General features: G+C 41.1%; 1 protein-coding gene across 4 annotated transcripts in view; it reads right to left on the bottom strand.

Annotated features, from left to right (window-relative positions):
- NRG3 (neuregulin 3) overlaps positions 1 to 24,294 on the bottom strand; it is a 593,829-nt gene that overhangs the window by 107,119 nt on the left and 462,416 nt on the right. For 3 of the 4 annotated variants that reach the window (XM_053388225.1, XM_053388227.1, XM_053388228.1), the window contains exon 4: positions 1,436 to 1,462. The exons of the other annotated variant lie outside the window; for it this stretch is intronic. In XM_053388225.1, the coding sequence (XP_053244200.1) occupies positions 1,436 to 1,462 (27 nt within the window). The remainder of the gene's footprint in view (positions 1 to 1,435; positions 1,463 to 24,294) is intronic. 4 annotated transcript variants of the gene reach the window in all.

Here is a 24,294-nt window from a genome sequence, read left to right as displayed (position 1 = left end):
ACTTCTCCTCCTGAATAATGCAAGAGGCAAAGCTCTTTTCCTGGTATTGTTACTGTAAAGGCCAGGTATATATTTTACAGTCCTATTGTCCATTTTCTCCCTCACCTTGTACTTGCAGTGCTATCTGAATGTACTTCCCATCAGGAGGACATTGGCAGTCCTCAAGAAGCCATGTTGGAATTGGAGAACTGAGATCTGCAATTTGCACCTCTTCTGTTCCCCCAGAGAAGGAAGCCATTTTTTCTGTCACTTGTTTGCTTTCTCAGTCCATTTCTAGGCTTGGATTTCTCATCTGTACTGATGTGCAAAAGCACAAGCAGCCCACCTTTCAACATTTGAAAGGAAGAGCCAAAAGTCCAAATGGCTTTTGCACAACTCAGCCCCTCTTACAGTTTTCCCTCTTCAACGGCAACCCACACAGAATATTGCAGGGGAGGAGTCAGCAAATGCCTCCCTACTTCCAACTACCCATTTTGCAGAGATATGGGATTTGTTTGCTGGCAACAGGAGGGCTGGTAGGGGAGGTCCTGTTGTGTCAGGTGTGGGCAGATCCCATTTCAAGCTGGCCCTAGACTCAAAGGAATCTGGGATCAACTCTGAAATAGACCATACCCTTATGAGACAGTGGTATATGCCTCTTGAGCCTACAACTACCCCCACAGTCAATATTGCTATGTTTTACCTCATTCACCAGATAGACTATTGCAGAAAACCCTCAGTTGCTTTCAACTAACATCTTTTGATCCAACAGCCTTCAACTTGCTTTCTTTTCTCACCTCCACTTCTTCTGTGTGAGCTACCTTCATCTGAAGTGACAGGCACACCTTTTCAGAACATGCCACTGTATAACCAGTGCTACTGTTCTTCAAAACATGGCTTCTGTAAAAAATATATGGCTGACCAGTGGCTATGAACTCATAAGGTTGAGTTTCAGTCTCTCCTTGTAAAATAGAAGGCTTTGTTTTATACAGGCACTTCTCGTTTATCCTCAAAAGGATTTTCTAAAGCTCACAATACATGTTGCAATTTTTATCTTTTATCACCCTGAAACTTTTTCAGCTCAAAGTGGCTCTCTCACAGCTGCTTTTTCATTTGTGAGGAGAAAGATGCAGGGTTCCCTCATCTTTCCTTTGCTTTCTACTCAGAGATGAGATGGCAACTCAGAGAGGAAAATTTTGAGCTGAAAATGACAGAAGAGGAATCTAAAGGAGCATCTCCCCAACCTAAGCCTCAGATGCCCGATAACTCCTGAATAGTAGATTGTTGTCACAAAACTTTCATTTAAACGCAGCAGCTTTAGACCTTGTCACCACAAGTCATGGCAACACTTGGAATCCTGCACAGTGCCTGAAATTCTTCCACAGAGTGTAACACAATAGATTTTTTTGAGAATTTAAATATCAACAGCAAATTTAAAAGAAAATTGAAAGCTTACCCATGAATTCAATTCCTAAATGGTGAGCTATACACCAAGGAAAGCATGTAAATGAAGGACAAAAGAAAGAGAAGGTAAACATTAGTAAGGAGCCATTGAAACCAAATACATCATTATAAGCTGTAAGCACAAAAACATTTGAGCCTCATTCATGGATGTATCAAAATTGCTAGGATACTCCCATATGACATAGAATGCTAGAATTTGGTGCACATAAAGTCCAAAAGCATTCCTGTTAATAGACAATACATATAATTGGGACATTTGTACACCTCTCCATCAAAGCAAGTGTACCCCAACATTGTTATGGAACTTCCACACTAAATCCTACATGTGTAGAATTCGTAGCACATACAGTCAAAAGATGCTGCTTCCTGGAAAAGGTTGCCAAATGTATATGAAGTATATCCCCCAAAAGTTGAAGTTTTCCATGTCTCCAAAAATATATTAAAAAACATATATTACAATACAAGGCACCATGATTAATAAATACATTTAGAAATGACACACATTGGGGGCATGTGGGACTGCAGTGGGGGAGAAGAGGAAGGGAAAGCCCTATTATTTGTGGAAGAGAATTCTGACTTTTGCTTCACAGGATATCACCCGTTTTAGGGTCCTTCACACCACCTAAAACCTGGAAAAAGATTATCCAAGACAATATGGTTACTTTACTTGAAATGTCTAGAAACTGTGCAGTTATACACGTGTTCCTTGGTGTTTTGTTTTTTTCTTGTTTATGTATTTCATGCAAAAGGTTCTTTTCCTTCCCTTTCGTTCATTCTGTAGGAATTTATACTTGTAGGTATGGTAGCTGTTCTTTTGAATGACTGTACTTTAATCATAGTTATCATTGTTGTTGGCTTGACGTTTAAACAACTTACAATTGCTAGGCAACCTCAGAAATGCAGGGTACATCATGAGAGCAACAATGCAAACCTCAAAAGCTTTTCTCATAAGTGTTTCACACAATAGTTCGGCAGTGTTGGTTCAGCAATGTTCAGATGCTTCAGAATGTCCTGTACTTTCCAAAGTAGCTAAAAATAAATGCCACCTGGAACAGAGACCTTCAGAACTCTGAATACTGATCATGTATGCTTTATATGGAATTATTTAAAATAGAACACAGCTTATCTCACAAGAAATAGCTCCAAGTGGTATTGGGAACCTTCAGAAACAAATATCTGCTTACATTATATAAGTTTTTACACTGCTATGGCTACAATCCAGCTGGAAATTCTCTTGTAAGGCCCACATAACACACCAATCCTTCCCTGACTTGCAATTTTCACACTCCATGTCGCCCCCAGCAGTAGCTTTCCTCCCTGAAGATTTCAAATGGATGAAGAGCAACGCATTATTTGAATTTCTACTGGGTAAAAGGATCCATTTGCTTTTGATCTAGATCTCCACTTCAGTGAGACTTGTTCAGGATAACAAACCTGTGAATTGTTTCCAGGATGTGTGCTTCTTAAAGTATATGTTTATTTTATAACAGACAAACAGCATCTGGAGAGCATCCAGTTAATAAGAGATGGACCAAATTTCACTGTGTCATTCAGACTATCAATGGCTACAGGCAAGCCCCTTGCACCCACTGAAAAGTTCACCAGGATTGCTTAAAGTTACAGAAATCCAGTTTCCATGGTGTTTTGATAGAAAATAATCATAGTGATGCATAATTTGCCAAACATTTCATATTGCCCACTGATCATTCATGCAAATAGGCTCGCTTTTTGCTGTACTTTGATCATACACAAAAGCATACACAATGGCTCTGTTGGATAGCTAGAAAGGGCTAGGCATACCTTTCACTGAAATTAATGGCTTTCACCCCAGACCACTTAATCCTACACTGTAATGTTCTAAAATATATTTGTAGTGGTGGTGAGGCTGTGTGCAATGATTGACTGAAATGACAGAGTGACTTAGGACTCTTAAGACTCTTGTTGACTTACTATGATGTCAAAGAGGAAGCAGGCTGAAAATCCTATGGGTGGAAGAGTAAGCAATAAGCAGCCTTGGAAAAGAGGACCAGAGGCCCCAGAGACATGGGTCAAGGTAAGGCAGAAAATAGCTGGTAGAAAGGAGATGGGACTACAAGTAGAAGTATAGTGCAGTGGGATCTACAATTAGATTCAAATTAAGACACTATATATTTGGCTGCAAGACTCTTGTCCCGTTGATTTCAGTGGGACTTAGTCATGCCTATCTTTTTCTAGACTGTATCCCAGAGATGTGGAGAATCTCATTTAAAGACATATGAACATGTGAGGTCCAAACTATGGAACTGTTAAGGGATGAGCTCTTATGCTGTGAGCTAAGGGAAGAGTCACAGCTCAGCAGGAGGGCACATGGAAAAGGTCCCAGATGCCATCTCCAGTATCTCCCAGATTGGGCTGAGAAACACTCCTGTCTGAAACTGTGGAGAACTGCTGCTGAATAGATTGACCAATTGTTCCCATAATGGTTATTTCACTAACCATTATTTTGAAATTATAGAAATATGTGGCATTCAAACACTCAATGTGTGCTTGAAAGATAACACTCAACTACATTATGATACATGACATCCACATAAGTGTTTGTCTGAGGAAAAAATATGCTAATACTGTACAATATTTATTGTGCATGGTTTATTTGGCTTGGTAAACCAGCTGAGATACCAGTAGTTTGCTTCCTTTCCAAAATATGTTATCTGATCTTCAGGAAATGAGAAATTCAGCTATAAAGCAAGATCAAGCTATGCTCCTTTTGAAAGTCTATGCAGAAGAGCTGATAAAGAAATTTTATTTTCAAAACTGGGTCAAATACATTACAGAAATAACAATGCTTTTCAATGGCAATCTACCATCTCCTTCAAAGGAACAGTGGTGTATGATAACAGAGAAAGGAATACTGTTGTTTTTTCTATTAAAAAAAAGTGAATGGGAATTTGTGTATGTTTGTGAAAGCCTATGAAAGAAGTGCTTTGTCTTAAGAACAGACAAACAATCAGAACTGAAACAATGTTCCCCAGTCATCAAAAGCTGAGCATGTTTGTTTGATCCCAGCCATTAAAAAGGGGGAAGAGGGTGTCACCAGTAGGATATAGGGATCCTCTTGAGAAAGCAATTCTACTCCATCCCAAAATGCCTCTGGTCTTCTACAAACATGATGTCTCCCCAAAATTCTTCCTAAAGACCTTCACATTTGCTTGAATTTTGCTGCAGATTAAATTTCAGTGGAAACTACTGGTGTCCAAACTTTTTTCAAAGAGGGCCAGATTTGATGAAGTGAAGGGCCGTGGGGGCCAACCAAAGTTGCTGACCTTTTTTTAGGATTGGAGTTGTTGAGCTTCTTTTAGGATTGAAGTTGTTGAAGGTTTTTTTTATTGGATTATAGCCCGGGAAGTAAAATGCCACTGACTGGCGGGCCAGATTAGGCCCCCGAAATGGACTTTGGACATGCTTGCTCTAAGCAAAATGTTCCTGCTCTAGGGAGGGTGGGAACAGACACCCACTGGCACTAGAGAAACAACTCATCAAGGTTAACTAGATAGTTGCTGAAGCTGCTTGATAGTTTGATGTCAGTGATGGCTGGTACTCACTGGGAATCTTAGGGTGGAAGGCAGAGAGGTCAACCATAGGTTGATTCAGAGCCAGTGATAGGGAGAGTCAGCTAATTCGTATTTTGGTCCTGTTCCCATGCTGAATTCTTCAAGGGCAAAACTGAGACCGAAAAGGAGGAAGCTGACAGCCGGGGCCACTCCCCAAGGTGGTTTTAGATAAGAAGAAAGACAGTTGGGGATGGTCAGGGGGTGGTGGAGCAATGCTCCATTGACCCTAATGGACTAGTCTCCAAATGCATGTCTCACAAGTCTTCTCTCCAGGCGCATGGGGCCAAATAAGGCTTTTATTTTGGAGCTGACATGTTTCTTTTTAGATACAGGAATAACTAAGGCCCATGATGCCACAAAACACCTAATTGGATATCTCCCAAGCCAAAGCCCCTTAGATAGAAGAGCAAGAGTTCCAAGGAGGCATTTTTATTGGGAGGGAGTAAACCCCTCCTTCCATTTTGCAGTCTTCATTGGGAAAACACCCCCCTATTGTATGGGCAGGTAGTCCCTCCCCCTACCTGGCCTGATCACCTTGGCAACATCTCCCCAGGCAGGATTGGGCAACTGGCTGAGGTAGACGGAGACCTCCAGGTATCCCACCCGGGGAGGTGAAGCCTAGCCTGTGCTAATGATACCGCATAGGGTCCAGAGGGCTGCGTGCGAGCATGCAAAGGGTACCCCCATTTAATGTGAGGAGTGGTCATTGCAGGAGTATTCATAGGGGGCATGGCACTTGATTATCAAATGCCAAAAAATAAAGAACAATGGATAGCCATTGCATACATTCCCTGTTCATGAGCTTCCATGGACATCTCAACGGCCACTTGTGGTCTGGTCCAGCAGTGTAGTTCTTTACGTGCTTTTTCATTTGCCAGCAGAAAGGCTACAGTGACAGCACTCAGATGACACCTTAACTTGACCACGCAGCCAGGCTTTGTTCTTTGTGGAGTTCTTTGTGCAAACAATGTGAATTTTCATTCATGCAAATTAGTCCTAAAGTAGCTTGAAGCTAGTTCCACATACCCTTAAGGGACAGAAAAATCAATGCAGGGAGGAAAATCTACTACCTTTTCTTCCCATATAAGGTGGTTCGCAGTGCTTTAAAAACTGACACCAACAGAGCTGCATAATATAGTCCCCGAAGAACCCTAATGGAATACCAAAGGAACAACTGTGGCTGGAACAGCTTCCCGCAAAAACCTTTCTTTCAAGGTTCAGGGCAGACTAGAGGAATAAACTATTGATTTCAGCTCCCTGCAGTTAACACAGTGCAACTCACTTGTGTCTGCTCTTTGCTGAACAGCTGGAGTTGAAAGACCCTTTCTAACTTTGGAAAAGAAAAGATAATGGTTAACTTTACATATTGTGAAATGTTAGAGATATAAATACAGTGGTATCTCGGGTTACAAACACCTCGGGTTACAAACACTTTGGGTTATAGGCTCCACTCACCCAGAAGTAGTACCTTGGGTTAAGAACTTTACCTCAGGATGAGAACAGAAATCGTGCTCTGGTGGCGCGGCGGCAGCGGAAGGCCCCATTAGCTAAAGTGGTACCTCAGGTTAAGAACGGTTTCAGGTTAAGAACGGACCTCCGCAATGATTTAAGTTCGTAACCAGAGGTACCACTGTAACTGCTTACCTGAAAGATTACAGTCTGCTATCTTTCATCAGTTCAACAAATTATTCTTGTTTAATAGTACTGATTAAGATCTCTTTACAACCAGCCAGTGTGATATGTAATCTATTTGGGCACTACATTCATTTCTAAAATTGGACAGGTCCTGGGCAAAATCCAAACTAAATGTGTGGTATATTCAAATAAGCAGATCCAAGTGATGCCTGCAACAAAATGTTGCAATGTGTGGTTTTCCTGTTTAGGGTTCCAGCCAGCCTGCTGTGCCTTCTTTCAGGATCTTCCCTTTCCAATAGCTCCCTACTTTCTTTCCTCTTACAACAATTAGCTTTCTATAGTTGTTGGGTCCGCCCCCCCCCGTAAATCTGAACACTTTGTGGCTCTTCCCAAAGCCCACTAAATACCTCCCTCTTAAGTGAAGAAGGTGCCATTTTGCCAGCATAAGAATCCACATTCAGAAAACAAGTTTGCTATTAGCATAAATGATTTTTGGCTGGTGCTATTTTTAGCACAGGTTAATATCCTTAGTGTCCTTCAGTATGGCAGAGCTGCACGTCTGGAGTGGCTCCCCAAGTTGACATGTCCAATGCAGCCAATAATATTTAAGTCTAACATCAAAACAAATCAGAACAAACTCTAGTGTTGTTGCCACTGTGCACTGAGTTGAGACTCTAGAATCCATCAGCTAGGAGTGCTCTGTCTGTAGGCAAGAACATTACGCTAGTGTTATTGGATTAATCCCCGGCTTTCACTTTTCTTCCTACTCACAGATGAAATGATCACATTAATGATAGTAAGCCTTCATAGGGAGGCAGACAATTACAGGATTTAATGTATCTAATTTAAAGCAAAGCTCATATTTTGCCTATGATTCCGAAACAGGGGTGTTTTATTCTAGGGTGTGTATATACACAGCCATAAAGTGCACTCATTATATTGTTTGGATATCATTTTGGGGTGTTTGTTTTGAAAGCCCCTTTTGGTTATAAGCCATCTTGCATTTTATAGAGCATTGCAAAGCCAGGCGCAGTGATGCAAAGCATGTCTACTAAAATGCTTGTAGGACTTTTAATATTGCTTGATGTTATGTGACATTTTCAGAAGACCGTTGTGATCATCAGGAGATTAGGAATGATGCTCAGCAATTATCCATTTTGGTGCCCAGGCACAGACCTAGATTGAGCATCTGATCTGCAGGTATAATATTGTAAAGTTGTAGACTGGAGTCCTGGAAGACTTTATCAAATTCTGCTAGAGTTAGCACTGCTGAAGGAATGCAAAAGAGAAAAGCCTTGAGCTGTGATTGATATGTGGCTATCTCCGAGACACCAGGGGGAAATCACATGCTGTGATAGCTGCACCTGCAATCTTATGACTCATCCCTTTGATCCTCATGGGAGGGTTTTAGGTTCTCTAACGTGTGACTCATGTGGGCACAAGTTATGCACAAGTTAGCTTCCTTAGTAGGAAAGCTTCCTTTATAGCCTATAAATATGAGAGCTGAGGGAAAACCCAGCATAGACCAGAATGGTTCTATGTGTTAACCAGCTAGAGGTGGAGAGAGGATTATTTACTGTCATGTCTTAGGGATCTCATTTTTTTTCTAATTTCCCTCCTCATTTTGCCTCATTTTTCAATCTTAATTTCTTCCCATTTCCACATCAGTTTGCGGTATTTATTTCTTAAAATCCTCATAAAAACTCATTATTTCACTACCCATTTCTCCTGACAGTTTTCTAGGCACTTTAGCCTAATATACAAAGGGCTTGCAAGCAATTTCTCCTAATGTAATGCACTTTTGTATGTCATTTTCATAAATGCATTTATTTTTAGGCACACTTTACCTTGGTATATGCACTTTTTGCACCCATTACTTGGCTGGAGAAATGCACTGCGAAATTCTGAGAAGTGCCTATTTTGAGAAATTCTGAGAAGTGCCTATTTTGAGGGGTGGCTGGTTCATATATTGTTTCATGTAGGGCAAATTTGGTAGATCTTTACATATAATCAAATTTCTCCTCTACCGTGCTCCACAAAATTGTGCTTTGGCTCTCCATCTTCCTCTGTCCTGCTTTTCTGTGGCTTATAAAGCAGAACCAGCCCCTCTCTTGCATCTGTTTTTGCAACCCCGCCCAACTTCAGTACACCCGAATTCCCCACCGTTGGTGTGGGTAGGAAAGCAAGCAGCCTAAGCAGCTTCTCCAGCCTCATTGCACTGTTTTCAGTATTCTGGTTGGCATTGGTTTAAGTTGGGGGCCAATGTAAATATCATCCATGCTTATAAGGGACTGGAGGGGGTGAAGTGCCATGCAGAGAGCAGCATGCACTCTTGTGGCAAAGTAGTTGGGAACATTGAATGCTCACTGGCAAAGTATGAGGAAAATTTGCCTCCATTTGCATGAAATGCAGAATGCAGCACACTTCATCCTGCTGCTTTCAGATACGGCAGAGGGGCCCTTTGTCTGCATGTAGAAAATACCAAGCAAAACATTTTACCTCTTGCCCTCCCTTCAAGTTCTTTAATCTAACTCTGCTAATTGCTTTCCTCAGATTCCAGGATGAAGATGAGAAATGAATATTAAAATAAGTGAAAATTCAATTATAACATTATAATGCGACACTATTCCCCAGTCTATCAAAAGAGTATTCAGGAAGGAGAAAGCAAAAAACATCCAGCCCTAATTTAAAGCAATACATGCTATAGTTTTCACAAATGGGTATAAAAATTAGCTAGCCATTTGAAAAACACAAAGGGCTTGCCTTATAAACACCCATCAGGTATTCAAAGCATTCATCTTGAGATTATTACATTTAGTCTGGATAGTTGCCAACTATCCCCACATTATTCCAGATGCAGATTGTAATTATTTCCTTGGACAATATCACGTAAACTTCGAACCCGCAGAGAAGGGTATCTTGGGGCTCACAGCCTCATTTCATGTGGGTGGGTCAAAAGGGGGGCAGGACAAAGGGTATGGCAGAAAGTGAGAGAAAAAGAGAGATTTGCTCACTTTCGGACCTGGTCCCACCCACAATTGCCTGCCCATCACTTGCCAGACAGCAGCCTCTAAGAAATTGCCCATCACGGTGTTAGGCATTCAGTTATTTATAGTCACTAACAGCACTACTCTATGCACACAGTCAAGGTTCTTGCATTAGTCACCCTGCACTCTCCAATCTGAGCTAGAAAACCATGCTATATACCTTTTTATGCCCTTTCTAAAATATTCTGCTCTTTTCAAGCTCAGTTCGCCCATGAGGTGGGCTGAGGCATCTGGAGAAACAGGGAGAAGCAGCAACTTCCGACTAGATCTTGCCACCACCCACTTCTCCTCCTTCTCCCTGTCTGCCTGACACTTCTGGAGAAGCGGCTGTGGTTTCTGGTGGGATCCTGCTGACCCCTGGCAAGATGTCGGCAAAACCCAGAACCATCCAACCCTGGAAATCAAAGTTTCAGTAGGGATAGGTGGCAGCAGCAGTACCATCCCATTTTGCCTCAGACAGGACAGGCAGCCCCTGGCTCTTCTAGAATGGGTTGAGCAGTCTTCCGGGTTGTTGGAACTACTTTGCTGTTTACAAGAACCCCAAATTGTACTCATTAGAGCCAGGTGCAAAACCAGAGCCTAGAATGAAAGAACAGTGTGTCTCTGAGCATATAGTGATGCTAGCAGAACTGAACTTAGCTCTTCCTTTCACAAGGAAGCCAGCTCTATTACATATTCAGAATAATCTTAACCAGTGTGTTTATTGCTTATGTTGCTTTCCATCACACAACCACAAACAATATTCCTATTGATTTTTTATAGAATCCTTCTTGGACTGCATGAGATGGACAAGCCTTTTATTAACCCAGGGCATTCCGAAATACTGGCTCAGATCAATGAATGGACTTGTTGCAAATATCTCACAGCCCCCAGGGAATTACCCTCAGAACTTGGTGTACCATGAGAAGACACCAGGATAAACAAAGGGCCTACAAAGCTAATAACTCCAGGTCACTCAAAATAGAGAAAATAATCAATTCTTAGACTACTATTGTATTGCCACCTCATTTGGACTGGGGGTGTCATAAATATCTGATACTTTAAACTGCCAGTGCAATGTCCCAAACCAGCAGAAATGTTGACCATATTATCACCATATCCAATACAAAACAAAAACTAGTGACTGCAAACTGTTGTGCAATTGGCTTAATATGATGCACAATGATTCAGATCTGCATTAAATGATTTTCAGAAATGTGTGTGCTTTGAATGGAAAATGATGCACAATTAAGCCACTTGCAGATGGTAATAGGCATGCAGCTAAGGGTCCTAAATATATGATAATGCTGGACAGGAAAGTGGAGATATCAGTGCCCAGTGGTTTTTTTTATGTATCCTTAGCTTCCAGTGGTATGCATGGACTTCTCATATCAGCCCCAGAAAAAAACAGAATGAGCCTTCTCTTATCTGGCCATTTTAAACTCTATCCTGTCAACAACTGCAATACAATTCATTGCTGTCCTTTTGGACATTCCTTTGGGGGCTGTTGTTGACTCTCTCCCAGAATCCCACATCCAGCTATAACACAGTTGAGAAAACTGTTCAAAAATAAATACTCTGTTGTTGTTTTTACTGTGCAGATATTACAAACAAGCAGAAGAAAAAGAAATTACCTACTGACATTCATGGCCCTGACATTTTGTATTCCAACACCATGTCAAATTAACAGTTTACTTGAGAGAAATACCCCCAGGATTTCAATATATTGCAAAGGCAAAGAGGGGAAAGAATTCTTTCAGTGACCTTCATAAAGGTTTTCCCTTCCTTTTTAGAAGCATAGCTGAGCAAGTATATTTAGATAAATATGATGTTGATTTGTACAGAGATTTTCCAAGCAAAAACAACAACTTAGAAGTCAACCAATGCATAGAAAATGTGTCTGGTTTTGGATTATGATCTCTCTGAAACATAAATTCATATTTTTGTTCACACAGGGCCATATGCTCAAGCTGATTTTTAAAAATATGTCTATCAGTCATGAGTCTTACAAAAATGTTATCGATAACTACCAAGCAGTTGTAAGTTTGGGCTTTCCACTCACTGGCCCCAGTAAATTCCTTAAAGCTCCTGACCATGAAACATATCAGGTAGCTCTTTGATGATTTCATAATAAACAGCATGTTCTTCCTCCATAGATAAATGCTGTTTTCTAGAAATATCAGCTCCTCAAACCATTCATGTAAATTGTCTCAAATAGCCAAAGATCCAAATGGACTCAGAATAAGCTGCCTGTCTCTTTCCATTGACATCTAGTATTATTTGCATGTTCAATGATGATGTTAGGATGCTGAGGGAAAGGAGGTCCAGTGTCAATTATGCCTTTTCCAGCAAGTATTGGGTCTTCTTTCTATTCCCAGCTTCCCAGAAAGTCCTGAAAGGATGAGAAGTGGGGAAGACCCAATCCATCCCAGAAGCAGTATGGTAGAAGTGGAAGCCTGATGACCTTATCTTATGCCCATTAGGGATGGACAGATCAGCCTATTTCTGGTCCAAGTCAGCTTTACATCTGGAAGTCTGCTATTTGGGGAGGGAAGGAAGCAAGAACAGTTGTAGTTGTTTTGCATGAATTTCCCCCCCATGAAGTCTGCATTGTTGTATGCATTTTACACAAAAATTTTCATAAGTATTTTTGTCAACACATATTTTATATGCATTTTGATTTTTTAAAAAAGTTAAAAACTATCACAAAATTCAGCAAATAGCAAAAATGGAAGGATAACTGCATTCCAAATTGTGTATTAGTCCAAAAAATACAAATCAAGCCAGTTCACTTAAAATATACATTTGCAGTTTTCCTGCTATTTTAAAAAATGAAATAGAGGATTTTTGTAAATAAAAAATTTGAACTGAACAAAATACTCTAGCATTCCTAGTAAACATCGATCCCAGAGACCTTTGTTATATCTATCTATCTATCTATCATCTATCTATCTATCTATCTGAGCCTCTTGGGCTTGCCGATCAGAAGCTCAGCAGTTCGAATCCCCATGATGGGGTGAGCTCCCATTGCTCTGTCCCAGCTCCTGCCAACTTAGCAGTTTGAAAGCATGCCAGTGCAAGTAGATAAATAGGTACAGCTGTGGTGGGAAGGTAAACGGCATTTCCATGCACTCTGGTTTCCTTCACGGTGTCCCATTGCACCAGAAGCGGTTTAGTCCTGCTGGCCACATGACCTGGAAAGCTGTAGACAAACGCCAGCTCCCTCAGCCTGAAAGTGAGATGAGCACCGCAACCCCATAATCGCCTTTGACTGGACTTAACTGTCCAGTGGTCCTTTACCTTACCTTTACCTTGTGCACAGCACAACACCTTATCTCCACTTAATAGAAAGCTTCCCAACAAGTATTCTGTATTTAAAAAACATATGCAAGACATCATAATAGATTGTGAGATCTATTCTGTACCAGTATATCTACTCTTCCTCAAGATAGTGTTGACACTGGCTCAAACCAGTAACACAACATCACAATGATTTAATTAAATACAGTACTGCACCTTCCAGGACAAGTCTTTTTAAAAGGTTGCACTTATTTCTTTTACAGAGAAGAATTGAAAGGTATGTTGTTGCAAAAAGTCTTCACCCACCCTTCAGAAATAATTCACTACACCAGTCATTACGGAACATTCAACAAACATAAAACCTTTTGATCCTATTTAAACTGGTGGGGGCAGTTTTATTAAGATTGCCAAATGTTCTCTGCAAGACAACATTGTTTCACTTTAAACAGAATGTTTAGCACATAATGCATGCATGTTGAATTAACAACAGAAATATAATTAAGAGATTACATTAAGCCAACATTTTACTTAAGACTGGAGCACAGGGTGCAATCATGTTGATTGTATTGTAACAAGGAGGGAGGGGGATATTATCCTCATAGCATGCTTTTCTAGACAATTAAAATGTGTGAAATAAAGGCTCCGATTGGTAAGTCTTTACAAACTTGGAATTGTTAGTAAAGGCTGCAAGGTTTTGTTATTGTGCTCAAAGCAGATATGTCAAGCCGTGCAGGGAGTTCAAATGAGGTTCAAATGAGGAATTGGGTGGTTTAGCCCCTTCTGTGTGTGACCAACATGGCTGATATTAAGAATCTCCTTTAAAAGAACAGGATTGAAACAAATAACCAGTTTCCCCTCTATCATCCAATAAGCTAGAAGCTAGAAAACCTGGGTGGTGGCTCATTTTGCTCTTTCTGGTTTCCCAGATAGTGATTTAATGATGGGTAGGTGATGGTACTGCTTTGAATGGAAGGCAGATTCAGCTTCCATTCAAAGTGAGCTATTTTGGATTTAAAAGCACCATTGGTCTTCATGAGGAGATGGACGGGCTGGTGAGGCATTAACGGTAGTCAGTGTGGAAGGCATGACTGATTATAAACCCTGAAATGCTAAATAGTTGCAAATGGTTGGCCAGTATGTTTTTGTTTTTATGTGTTGTATTTATATATTCTCATTGACAGGGCTTTTCCCCCCAGCCAGAACTCACCAGAACTCAGTTTCAGCACCTCTCAGACAGGAACCATTGCCATTAAAAGAAAACAAGGGTGGCGTTCATGGTGAGTTCCGGCACCTCTTCTTCTAGAAAAAATAGCTCTGTTCATTGAATATGCTTAACCTTTTTTAGATAAATATTGGTGATATCCCTTGAAAAGAAGATTCTGTGAACTTGCAAGCTTATAGGTAACGACACCTGCCTGGGAATGCTTAAAAACTACTTTTTCTTTAAATGGATAGTGGAATTTGTGAGTTTGGACCCATCACACCAAAAATCAGATGAAGTGAATCCAAAGAGACATTTTAGTTGGCCATCTTGACTCAAAATGGTGCCCAGCATCGAAACAGCAATGAAGGCTGTCGCCCACACCTTAGGAACCTTTGTGCTGAGTTTGGCAACAACATCTCAAGAGGCAGCCAAACCTATGCCAAAAAACAGGCACAGTCGCACTAAAGTAATGTTTTGATCCACCATCTTGATTCAAGATGGCACCCACATCCAAACAGTGACTCAGACTGCCACTCCTACCTTAGGAACCCTCATGATATTAGGAATATCATGAGAGGTGTTTGAACCTATGTCAAAAAATGGGCAAAGTCACACCAAAGTGGCTTTGGATCTGCCATTTGATTCAAAATGGTGCCTGGTGTTTAAATGGTGATGAAGTGCACCTCCCCCACCTCAGAAACCCTCTTGCCAAGTTTGGCGACAATATGTCAGAGTTGTCCAAATGTACAGAGAACCAACAAACAAATGGACAAACAAACCACTTTCCAAAACATATACAGTGGTACCTCAGTTTTCGAACGTAATCCATTCCAGAAGACCGTTTGAGTTCTGAAACATTCAAAAAATGAAAACTCAATAGCCAGCAGCTAGGCCTCAGGATCTTGCACTCAGCGGAAGCCGCGTTGCATGTTTGACTTCCAAAGTGTGTTCAAAAACCAAAGCATTTACTTCCGGGTTTACGGCGTTCGAAAACCGAAATGTTAGTCAACGGAGACGTTCAAAAACTGAGGTACCACTGTAGTAGGTTGTATTTTATAGGCATTCCATACTGTGAACTTTCACAGTTCTCCATGTCCAGACTACTTTTGTTCTTATTATTCCTATCAGCAACCATGAAATAGATTTCCAACACGCCACAAGTTTTATTCTTTCAATCCTCTTGTATTTTTATTTGGGCAAAAAAGATTGAATTGGCCAAGATGCCAGAGGCTCCAGTGCCTGGGATGTAAGCCTAAAGCAGAAAAATATTATGGGGCAGGAAGTTATTAAAGTATCAAGTATACTATAAAAAAATTGATGTAGAGGGCAAAAAGCTGTACAAAAACATGTAGGAGCTGGAGACAAGGAGGACCACAACCATTGCAAAGCATATGAATATATTTGAACTCCAATCTTGCAAGAAAACAACTCCTTGGCAACAACAACATAGCCGACAGCACACGTCAAAAGGTGACTTTAGAGCACATTCCAATGCATCTTTACTGAGCTCCTCCTGGACAAGTGTGTATAGGACTGCAGCCTTAACAGCACACTCTCATGAGATCTGAGTACCTCAAAGTAGAATAAGTTCAAGATCCTATTAAGTCTAGACTAAAAGGTGGAAGTCAACAATATTAAATGTTGAGAGAGTAGAATGAGCAGAGGCAAAAGTCTCTTATCCACCAAACTGTGAGTGCCAACTAGCCTAGAGCAGAGGCACATATCTTTCAGCCTAGTTCCAGAGGCACATGTCCTCTAATACCACCTCTCTATTCCTCCTTTCCCTGTAGAGGAAAGATCATTCTGTCACTTTAGAAATGGGAATCATGGGAATGGGTGACAGGCCATTTTGGAAACACATACAGAGAGAATAATGGGACACAGCTGTATTCAGTGCCGTCTTTACCTAGGGGTGCAAGGGATGTGGGGCACCCGGGCACCAAATTCTGGGGGGTGCTGAATGTATACCTACTGTATACCGGTCCCTCTTGATCGGTGGCAGTGTAAAGCAATGGAGCAAAAGAGTCCCCATCCTCTCTCCTCTGCTCTGTTACTCCACAGTGTCAAATATTCTCGAGTCAGGAAACAAAAGCAGTTTTTCCCACTCAACAACTTTCAACTTTCAACTTTCAGCTCAACAACTTTCAGTTCGCCCTCCCCTAAAAAAGAACAAAAAGAACAACAACTTTGGCCTTCCCCCTCCCCAAAAAGCTCAGTACAAGTTAATTTGGGGGCAGCTAAACTAATTTTGGGGTGCTGGGCGGATCTTTGCACCCCGGTGGTGCATATGCTAAAGACAGCCCTGGCCATATCATCAGAAGAAAGGGCAGATTCTCACAAAAACGTAAGTAGTCATGTTCTGAGCATGTACCAAAAAGTGTCTGTCCACCTTGCCAGCCTGGTCTAATTATTGTTGACTCCACAAGTTTCAAGGAGGGATATCAGCTCAAAATGCATCTCATCACCAATTACAGACAAAGTAAGGGTACTAGGGTAAGTGTGCCTGGATCATGGGGAAGGGGGAACATTGTGGCTAGTTATAATTGGCATTGTGAGCCTGTTGTTTGTGAAGTTATTGGCATCACTAGACGTGCAAATCTTTTCTGGGACAGATTCGGGGAACTCATTCCATGCCTGTTCCTTAACCTCTTCAGTCTTGGGCCAAACTGAACCAAAGCCTAATTAGGTAGAACTTCAGTTCCTCATCCCTTCTTATCCTGGCCTTTCTGTCTCTCTCCAGTCCCTTTGTTATCTTCTTCATTGTAGAATTTTGACTATTTCCTGGAAGCAGGGACTTCCTGCCCCTCCTTTTGCATATATTACTCTCAACAGTACAGAGTAGTAATAATAATAATTCCTTTCACCTTCCCTTCACCCTACTTTCTTAGAGAAATAAATCACAAGACTTCTTCATTGTGCAGAGTTTTCACCTTACAGTAATTAGAAGCCTAATGGACAATGATGCAACACCCATTTACCACTTTTCAATTAATATCTAGGTATCAGAGAAGCACACTTTTTATTATTGACAGAACTGTTAATTATCCCAAAAACATTTCCACATTTTCATTTTATGCCTAAAGCTTTGTGAGAATAAATGGGCAAGACATTTCTATTAATTTCAACAAATTGGGGGGGGCGGAGGAGGGAGAATCCAGCAAGTTCTTGTAACTATGCTATAAGAGGTATTATAATTGATATGCAGTGGGCACATATTAGGAAAACAGTGCTCTTGCAAAAAAATCTATTAAAATTGTTTGGATTAAGAGGTTTAGAAATGAAAGAGTGCACAAGTGATTAAAGGCAGAAGTCTGAAGCCACCTAGTTTTTTTTTTTAAAAAAAATTGCCATTGAAGACATTCCAAATATTTATGTCTTTGGTCTGAGCTCTGTAGACTCTCTGATGTACAACTGGATTTCCAGTTTGAAGAGGGGATGGAGTCCCCAGCCACTATTCCTTTCTCTAAGCTACTGTCAAGATTGGGCAATTGACTTCTCTTCTATATATAGAAAGGGGCATTTACACAAGAGGCACAATCATAACTCAATATCCCAAAAAAGTTTTGTTCAAGCTAAAAACCAATAAGATTGCCAGTAGCTCAAAAATATAGATTTCTAAATTAAGTGAATGAGCAAAATGGAAAATAAGATCCAATATAAGCAAATGTAAAGTCATCCATACATTGGGACAAAATCCCTCAAACTAACATTTACAATAAAATAATCTACTGCTGATGTCTAACCAGTCCTGGGATCCTAGGAAAAAAACAAAAATGAAAACAGCGAATGTGTCCATATGGAGCACAACAGCCATGAAAATGTCATGCTAGGGATTGCTCCCATGATTGAGCTTCTCCATACAAATAATACTACCAATATTTTTTTTAAAAAAATAGAACTGTGCTTGTTATCAGATAAATCAGAGCAACAACATCACAGCCAAGCCAAGAAGCTTATACACATAGCTCTTTAGTTTTCATAGCAGAATAGTATGCAACCTTGATCAGGTTGGATTACGGTACTGACTTTCTTTGGAACAGATGTAAGAAATTACTGCTGCTCCAAATTCTGGCCTTAGATGTAAATAAAAACAAAATGATGTTGTTTCAGATAGTGGCAAGTACAGAACGACGGTGCATGTCAAGTTTCAGATATTTTCAGATGTTAACTGCTGCTAAAAAGGCTGTTTTCAGTGATATTAAATATTTAAGACTTGCCAAATATTCACACATTTGCACGTGTTTTTTATATTTTGTTGGAAGCTGCCCAGAGTGGTTGGGACAACCCAGTCGGGTGGGGTACAAATAATAAAGTTATTATTATTAGCGATCATATGACATCAAAAAGGGGATTTTAAAAAGAATCAGGGATCAGCTTCGCTCAGGAGTTCCTCAGCAGGTACTCCTTTTGCAGATGACTGAATTCACCGCCAGTGCCAATCAGCTGATTGGTCTTGCCAGCCAGCCCTGCTTGCAAAGAAACAACTGGGAACTCACTGTAAGCTCCCAATTGTTCCTTGGGAGCCATGTCCTTATTTGCTCCACATCTATGATGTCAGGTCTGTGGCAGGCCGGTATGATTAAGTATTGACTTTGTTGGCCAAACTGAGATGTGAACTGGGTCTAACTCATCAGGCTTTCAGGGCATAGGTTCCTCACCTCTGATCTAGTGCGGTGAAGCATTCTGCAGAACTCAAAAACTATTCTGTGTTATTTTGCTTAGCCTAATAAAAGGGTTGCCTTGATGCAGATTTTGGAATTAAAAACAATTTGTCTGGCTTCTGGAGGCAGTCTATTTAACACTTTGTACTGCCCTGCTGTGATTTTTGAATGAGTTGATGAGAAAACCTTGGCATGTCCAGGAGGAGATAAAAGTACTCACATATCCAGGAAAAAAATGTCCTATTCTGATAAGGCTTAATGGCCATGCTGTGCACCAACACCTGCTAAGAGATAGGGACGTAGCAGTCAAAAATGGATTATCTTCTCTGGAGCAGGGAAGACACTCATGCTTCAGATTTTTATTAAGGGCATTCTTAAGACACAAGTGAACTGGCAAGGGGAGGGGGTGCTTCTTCTTGTTTTGTTTTTTTAAGAACTGCTACATCAGGTAGCACAGTCCCAACCTAAATTCAACAATGCTGGACATTTGTGAATGCTAAACTTCATAGTTTTTCAGTCCCAGAGTGGGGAAAACATTGGAATTTATGAAGTCCATCTAGTCCAATACAATCCAGTGCAGTGTCGGATTTGCTTGAGCTTTGAATTTTGATGAAAAGTTTGCCATTTGAGGAGGACAAAAGTCCTTATTAAGGAGGTGTGCCTTGCTGTTTCTCCTGCAGCTTTTTCCCTATCTGCTGCTGTTATAGTACCACTTTTCTTTTTTTACTTGAGCAAACTTCATTACAGTGGTACCTTGGGTTACATACGCTTCAGGTTACAGACTCTGCTAACCCAGAAATAGTGCTTCAGGTTAAGAACTTTGCTTCAGGATGAGAACAGAAATTGTGCAGCGGCGGCACAGCGGCAGCAGGAGGCCCCATTAGCTAAAGTGGTGCTTCAGGTTAAGAACAGTTTCAGGTTAAGTACGGACCTCCGGAACGAATTAAGTACTTAACCTGAGGTACCACTGTACTCTATTGAAGGCACAGGCAAACTTGTCCCTCCAGATGTTTTGGGACTACAACTCCCATCATCCCTGACCACTGGTCCTGTTAGCTAGGGATGATGGGAGTTGTAGTCCCAAACATCTGGAGGGCTAAGTTGCCTATGCCCGCTCTATTGCACCAGATAATAGGCTGAATTATCTACCTACATTATGCAAATATTCAGCTTTTTTTTTTTAGATTCATCTCTGATAATATTCTGAAAAAAAGTTCAGCTCCTCAGCTCATGCAAAAGGTCCTAGATTCAATTGTTGGCAACTCTAGATAGGGTTGAGGTGCCTGGGGGCCACACATGCCAGGGCATACTTGCCAGGAATCCCTGAGTGGTTTTGGAGGGCTAGAATGGGGTGTTTCTGTGTGTATAAACCTCTGACTATTCTGTGGTGAGAATACAACCTTCTGTATAAAGGTGAGAGTCCTGTGTGTTTCTCACACAATCATATGGTGTATATACAATACAGAACTATCTGACTCAGTATAAGAAAGCTTCCTGTGTTATAGTGACCGCATAGTGAATCCATGAATGATGCTGCATCTAGCATAATGCTGGTGGCATCAGTAAATGAAACATTTTGGGTGCACAAAATCATTCAGTTTTGCTTCCATGGTGATGCCATTTGGGGAAGAACTGAAATGCGCCTCCAGTTTAAAAGGCCTTATTCACAAGATGCAAACTTGTGGGGCAAACTTACCAGCAATGGTCAGTTTAGTAAGTCATGAACTGGATGGACACAGAGGAGGAACCAGCCGAAGGACCCCCAAGGGAAGAAGGCTCAGAGCCCGGGGAGTGATGATGGGGCAACGATGAGTGGTCAGACTGGGAAGAGGAGGTGTCAGAAGCTGAAGGGTTTAAGAGGGTTCAGTGAGTTGGGAAAGTCTGTGGCAGAGAAAAGTCCAGAATCAGAGGCAGAAGCTGAAGCAGGTGAGTGGGAAGAGGGAGGTCAAGAGGCAGAGATGAGTCTGGCTAGTGAAGAGTCATGGGTGTCTCCTCCCCACTGCTGCATCAAGCTCTCCTCCCTCCCTGACTCCCAGAACGAGGAGAGGTATGAAACAGGAGGGGCAAAGGCTGGCTGCACAGAGGTGCAGTCTCTGATCGCTTGCAAGAAACCCTGGAGAGGAAGAAACATAGATGGCTATGGGGAAGTGGGGACTTTTAGTCTCAGCGACTGATTTCATGGAGGGCCTGAAACTCAACCAAGTCTGTGAAGATCGTGTTTCACTAATAACAACTTAAAACTTTGAACTGTGTGATTTACTGATCAGTTTGCTCGGTAACAAGTGGCAACTGTGCTTCCGATTACTGACAGGCACTATTTATTCCCAACAGAGCACTGCTGTCACTTGGATTGCTTCATGGGAGATGGAAAGAAGATACAGTCCCAACCAAGGAGGAGTGGCAGATCAAATTAATGCTGAGATGGCAAAACTTACTGGAAGAATAAGAAAGAATTTTCAACAAAGAATGGGGAAGATTTGTGGATTATCTGGGGGGGGGATGTAAACAACTAAGTTCATTAGCAGGACTAACTTAAAACAAGTAGTTAAATATATTTATTAAGGAAAACGTTGGGGGTAATTACTAAATGGACTTAAGGGAAGATGCAGTATTGAAAATGTAAAGACAATAAACCATAGAAGGGAGGGAGGTCAAACTGTGTGTTCTGACTGGAAAATTTATTTAACTTGTATAAGTCTCTAAAATTTCAAAGATTGAATATATATATATCCCCAAAAATGGATTGTTTCAAGACAATGTGATGATGGTACACAACTTTTATGATGCCAGATCACAGTGTTTCCGCTCTTGACTTTGGACTTTGTTGGGGGAAAGGAATGGCATCAAAATTAGAGCAGAATTGCCTTTACTTTCTGGACAACAGATGTGGTGGTGGCAAAATAAAGAAAGAAACAATGTGGAGGAAATTTTGTAAAAACCTACCCTGCACTAGGTTTTGGCTTAGCCCTAATTTAAACAAATTGATGAACAGTTTCAGTTGTTTTGTTTCCATTTAGCTGAGGTGAATTAGAGTAAGTTTCTGTAGCACCATATGAAGTGCCCTTTTGTTCAATTCTTTACCATGCTTCTTCTAATGCAAAATAAAGGTATTCTCCAAATAATCAATCACTCGCCATCTTTTTCACAAAAAAACAACCCCCCCTTTCCTAGCACTCATTCTGAAATTTTCCATGGAGCTAGTGCTTTTTCAAAAAAATACATGTGCATGTGTTCCTGTTTCTGTTTAGTTGGCACTTCACAGTGTAAATTTAACTTGGGAAAAGTATCATTAGGATTAATATAAAAGCTAAAATCAAAACAAAGACCAACAGGCTAGAGAAGTTGGCTAGAGCGTATTCAGCTTTGTTGTTTTTTTATGTAACAGGTGTGCATTTAATGAGACTAATGCAGCTAAATGGGAAATCTAAAAAACAACAACCCAGCAAGTAAATGGGGGAAGCTTTAAAACAAAAGTTTTATGCTACATTATCTCCTCCTGTTTGCCGCTTCTCTGTTCCAACAGACGATTAGAAAACATAAAACAATAAACCAGCCATGTGTGGCTTGACATGTCAGTGGCAATCATCCCATTACCATCAAAACCCCAAGACATTTGTGCATAATCTACTCATTAGCATTTTTTATGGGAAACAAACAAGTGGAAATCACTTCCATTTCTGTGCCTCAGCGAGTGGCATGTAAAAAGTAAGCAAGTTTACAGGCTTACTCAAATGTAATTAGATTCCTCTCACATGTTGAGTATGGGGCATGGATACAGTAAATACCAATTCCAGGGTTTCATATCAAGGTCAGCAGCCCCTGTTGAATAGGCAGGCCTACCCAAAAGGCTGGGACTCAGCTACATTGGCAAAGAAAAAGTGCTTTACAACTTTGATGGCAGAAAGTGAGGAGGAATTAAAGGACCTCTTAATGAGGGTGAAAGAGGAGAGCGCAAACCATGGTCTGAAGCTCAACATAAAAAAACCCCTAAAATTGTGGCCACTGGTCCCATCACCTCCTGGCAAACAGAAGAGGAAGAAATGGAGGCAGTGAGAGATTTTACTTTCTTGGGCTCCATGATCACTGCAGATGATGACAGCAGTCATGAAATTAAAAGACTCCTGCTTTTTGGGAGAAAAGCGATGACAAACCTAGACAGCATCTTAAAAAGCAGAGACATACCCGGCTGACAAAGGTCCATATAGTTAAAGCTATGGTTTTCCCAGTAGTGATGTATGGAAGTGAGAGCTGGACCATAAAGAAGGTTGATCGCCGAAGAATTGATGCTTTTGAATTATGGTGCTGGAGGAGACTCTTGAGAGTCCCATGGACTGCAAGAGCATCAGACCTCTCCATTCTTAAGGAAATCAGCCCTGAGTGCTCACTGGAAGGACAGATAGTGAAGCTGAGGCTCCAATACTTTGGCCACCTCATGAGAAGAGAAGACTCCCTGGGAAAGACCCTGATGTTGGGAAAGATGGAGGGCACAAGGAGAAGGGGACAACAGAGGACGAGATGGTTGGACAGTGTTCTTGAAGCTACTAACCTAAGTTTGACCAAACTGCAGGAGGCAGTGGAAGACAGGAGTGCCTGGCGTGCTCTGGTCCATGGGGTCACGAAAAATCAGACACGACTAAATGACTAAACAACAATATGCATTGTAACACTGTGACACCAGATAGCGCTGTGGATTCCATTTTTGCCAACCCAATTTTTCATACAAAGTTTACAATGCATTTAACTGAAACGCTTCTTTGTTGTGTCTAGATACAGCCCTGGTTGAGGGGGCTGCCAAAGGCAGCACTGCCCAAGGAGTGTCACCTCCCTTCTGCTCCTCAACTTTGTTGCCCCGTGGGGGGGGGCGGGGTATCTCCTTCCTGAAAGGAGGAGCCAAAGCAAAGGACCACACATTTAAGTGAAATCATGTACCATATATTTGAAACACCTTTGAAAAGGCCTGCATGCTACCCCTGCCCTGGTCTTTTTTGTGATTTTTTTGTGACGTTTCTGGGTCACTTCCAGGTTCAGAGTGATGCCCGTCTGCATGGTCACACACATATTGGACGCGCCCAAAACAGACACTGCCAGAATAGCAACAATAAAAGGGGTTGATGTTTCCTCTCTCATCTCTGTGAGAAGCAGGTATTTGGTACCACCAATTGAAGAGTGGCAGGTGAAGATGATGGAATATGCAGAGCTGGCGAAGCTGACTGGGGAAATCCAAAACCAGCATGATCAAGCTTTCCAAAAAGACAGGGGTAAATTTATACAATACCTGAAGGACAATTATAAACAATTAACAACGCTAGCAGGACTGACTTAAGAAGACTTGTAATGATGATGACTCTATCTTTTTACATATTCTTTAAAAAATGTGAAATTTGAAATGGTGTATTGTAAACAGGAAGAAGCACAAATTTGATGACATAGTAAAG

This window comes from Podarcis raffonei, chromosome 5 (genome assembly GCF_027172205.1).
Source record: "Podarcis raffonei isolate rPodRaf1 chromosome 5, rPodRaf1.pri, whole genome shotgun sequence".
NCBI lineage: Eukaryota > Metazoa > Chordata > Lepidosauria > Squamata > Lacertidae > Podarcis > Podarcis raffonei.
The sequence above is the reverse complement of the archived record's forward strand: the minus strand, read 5'-3'. Positions and strand labels throughout refer to the sequence as shown.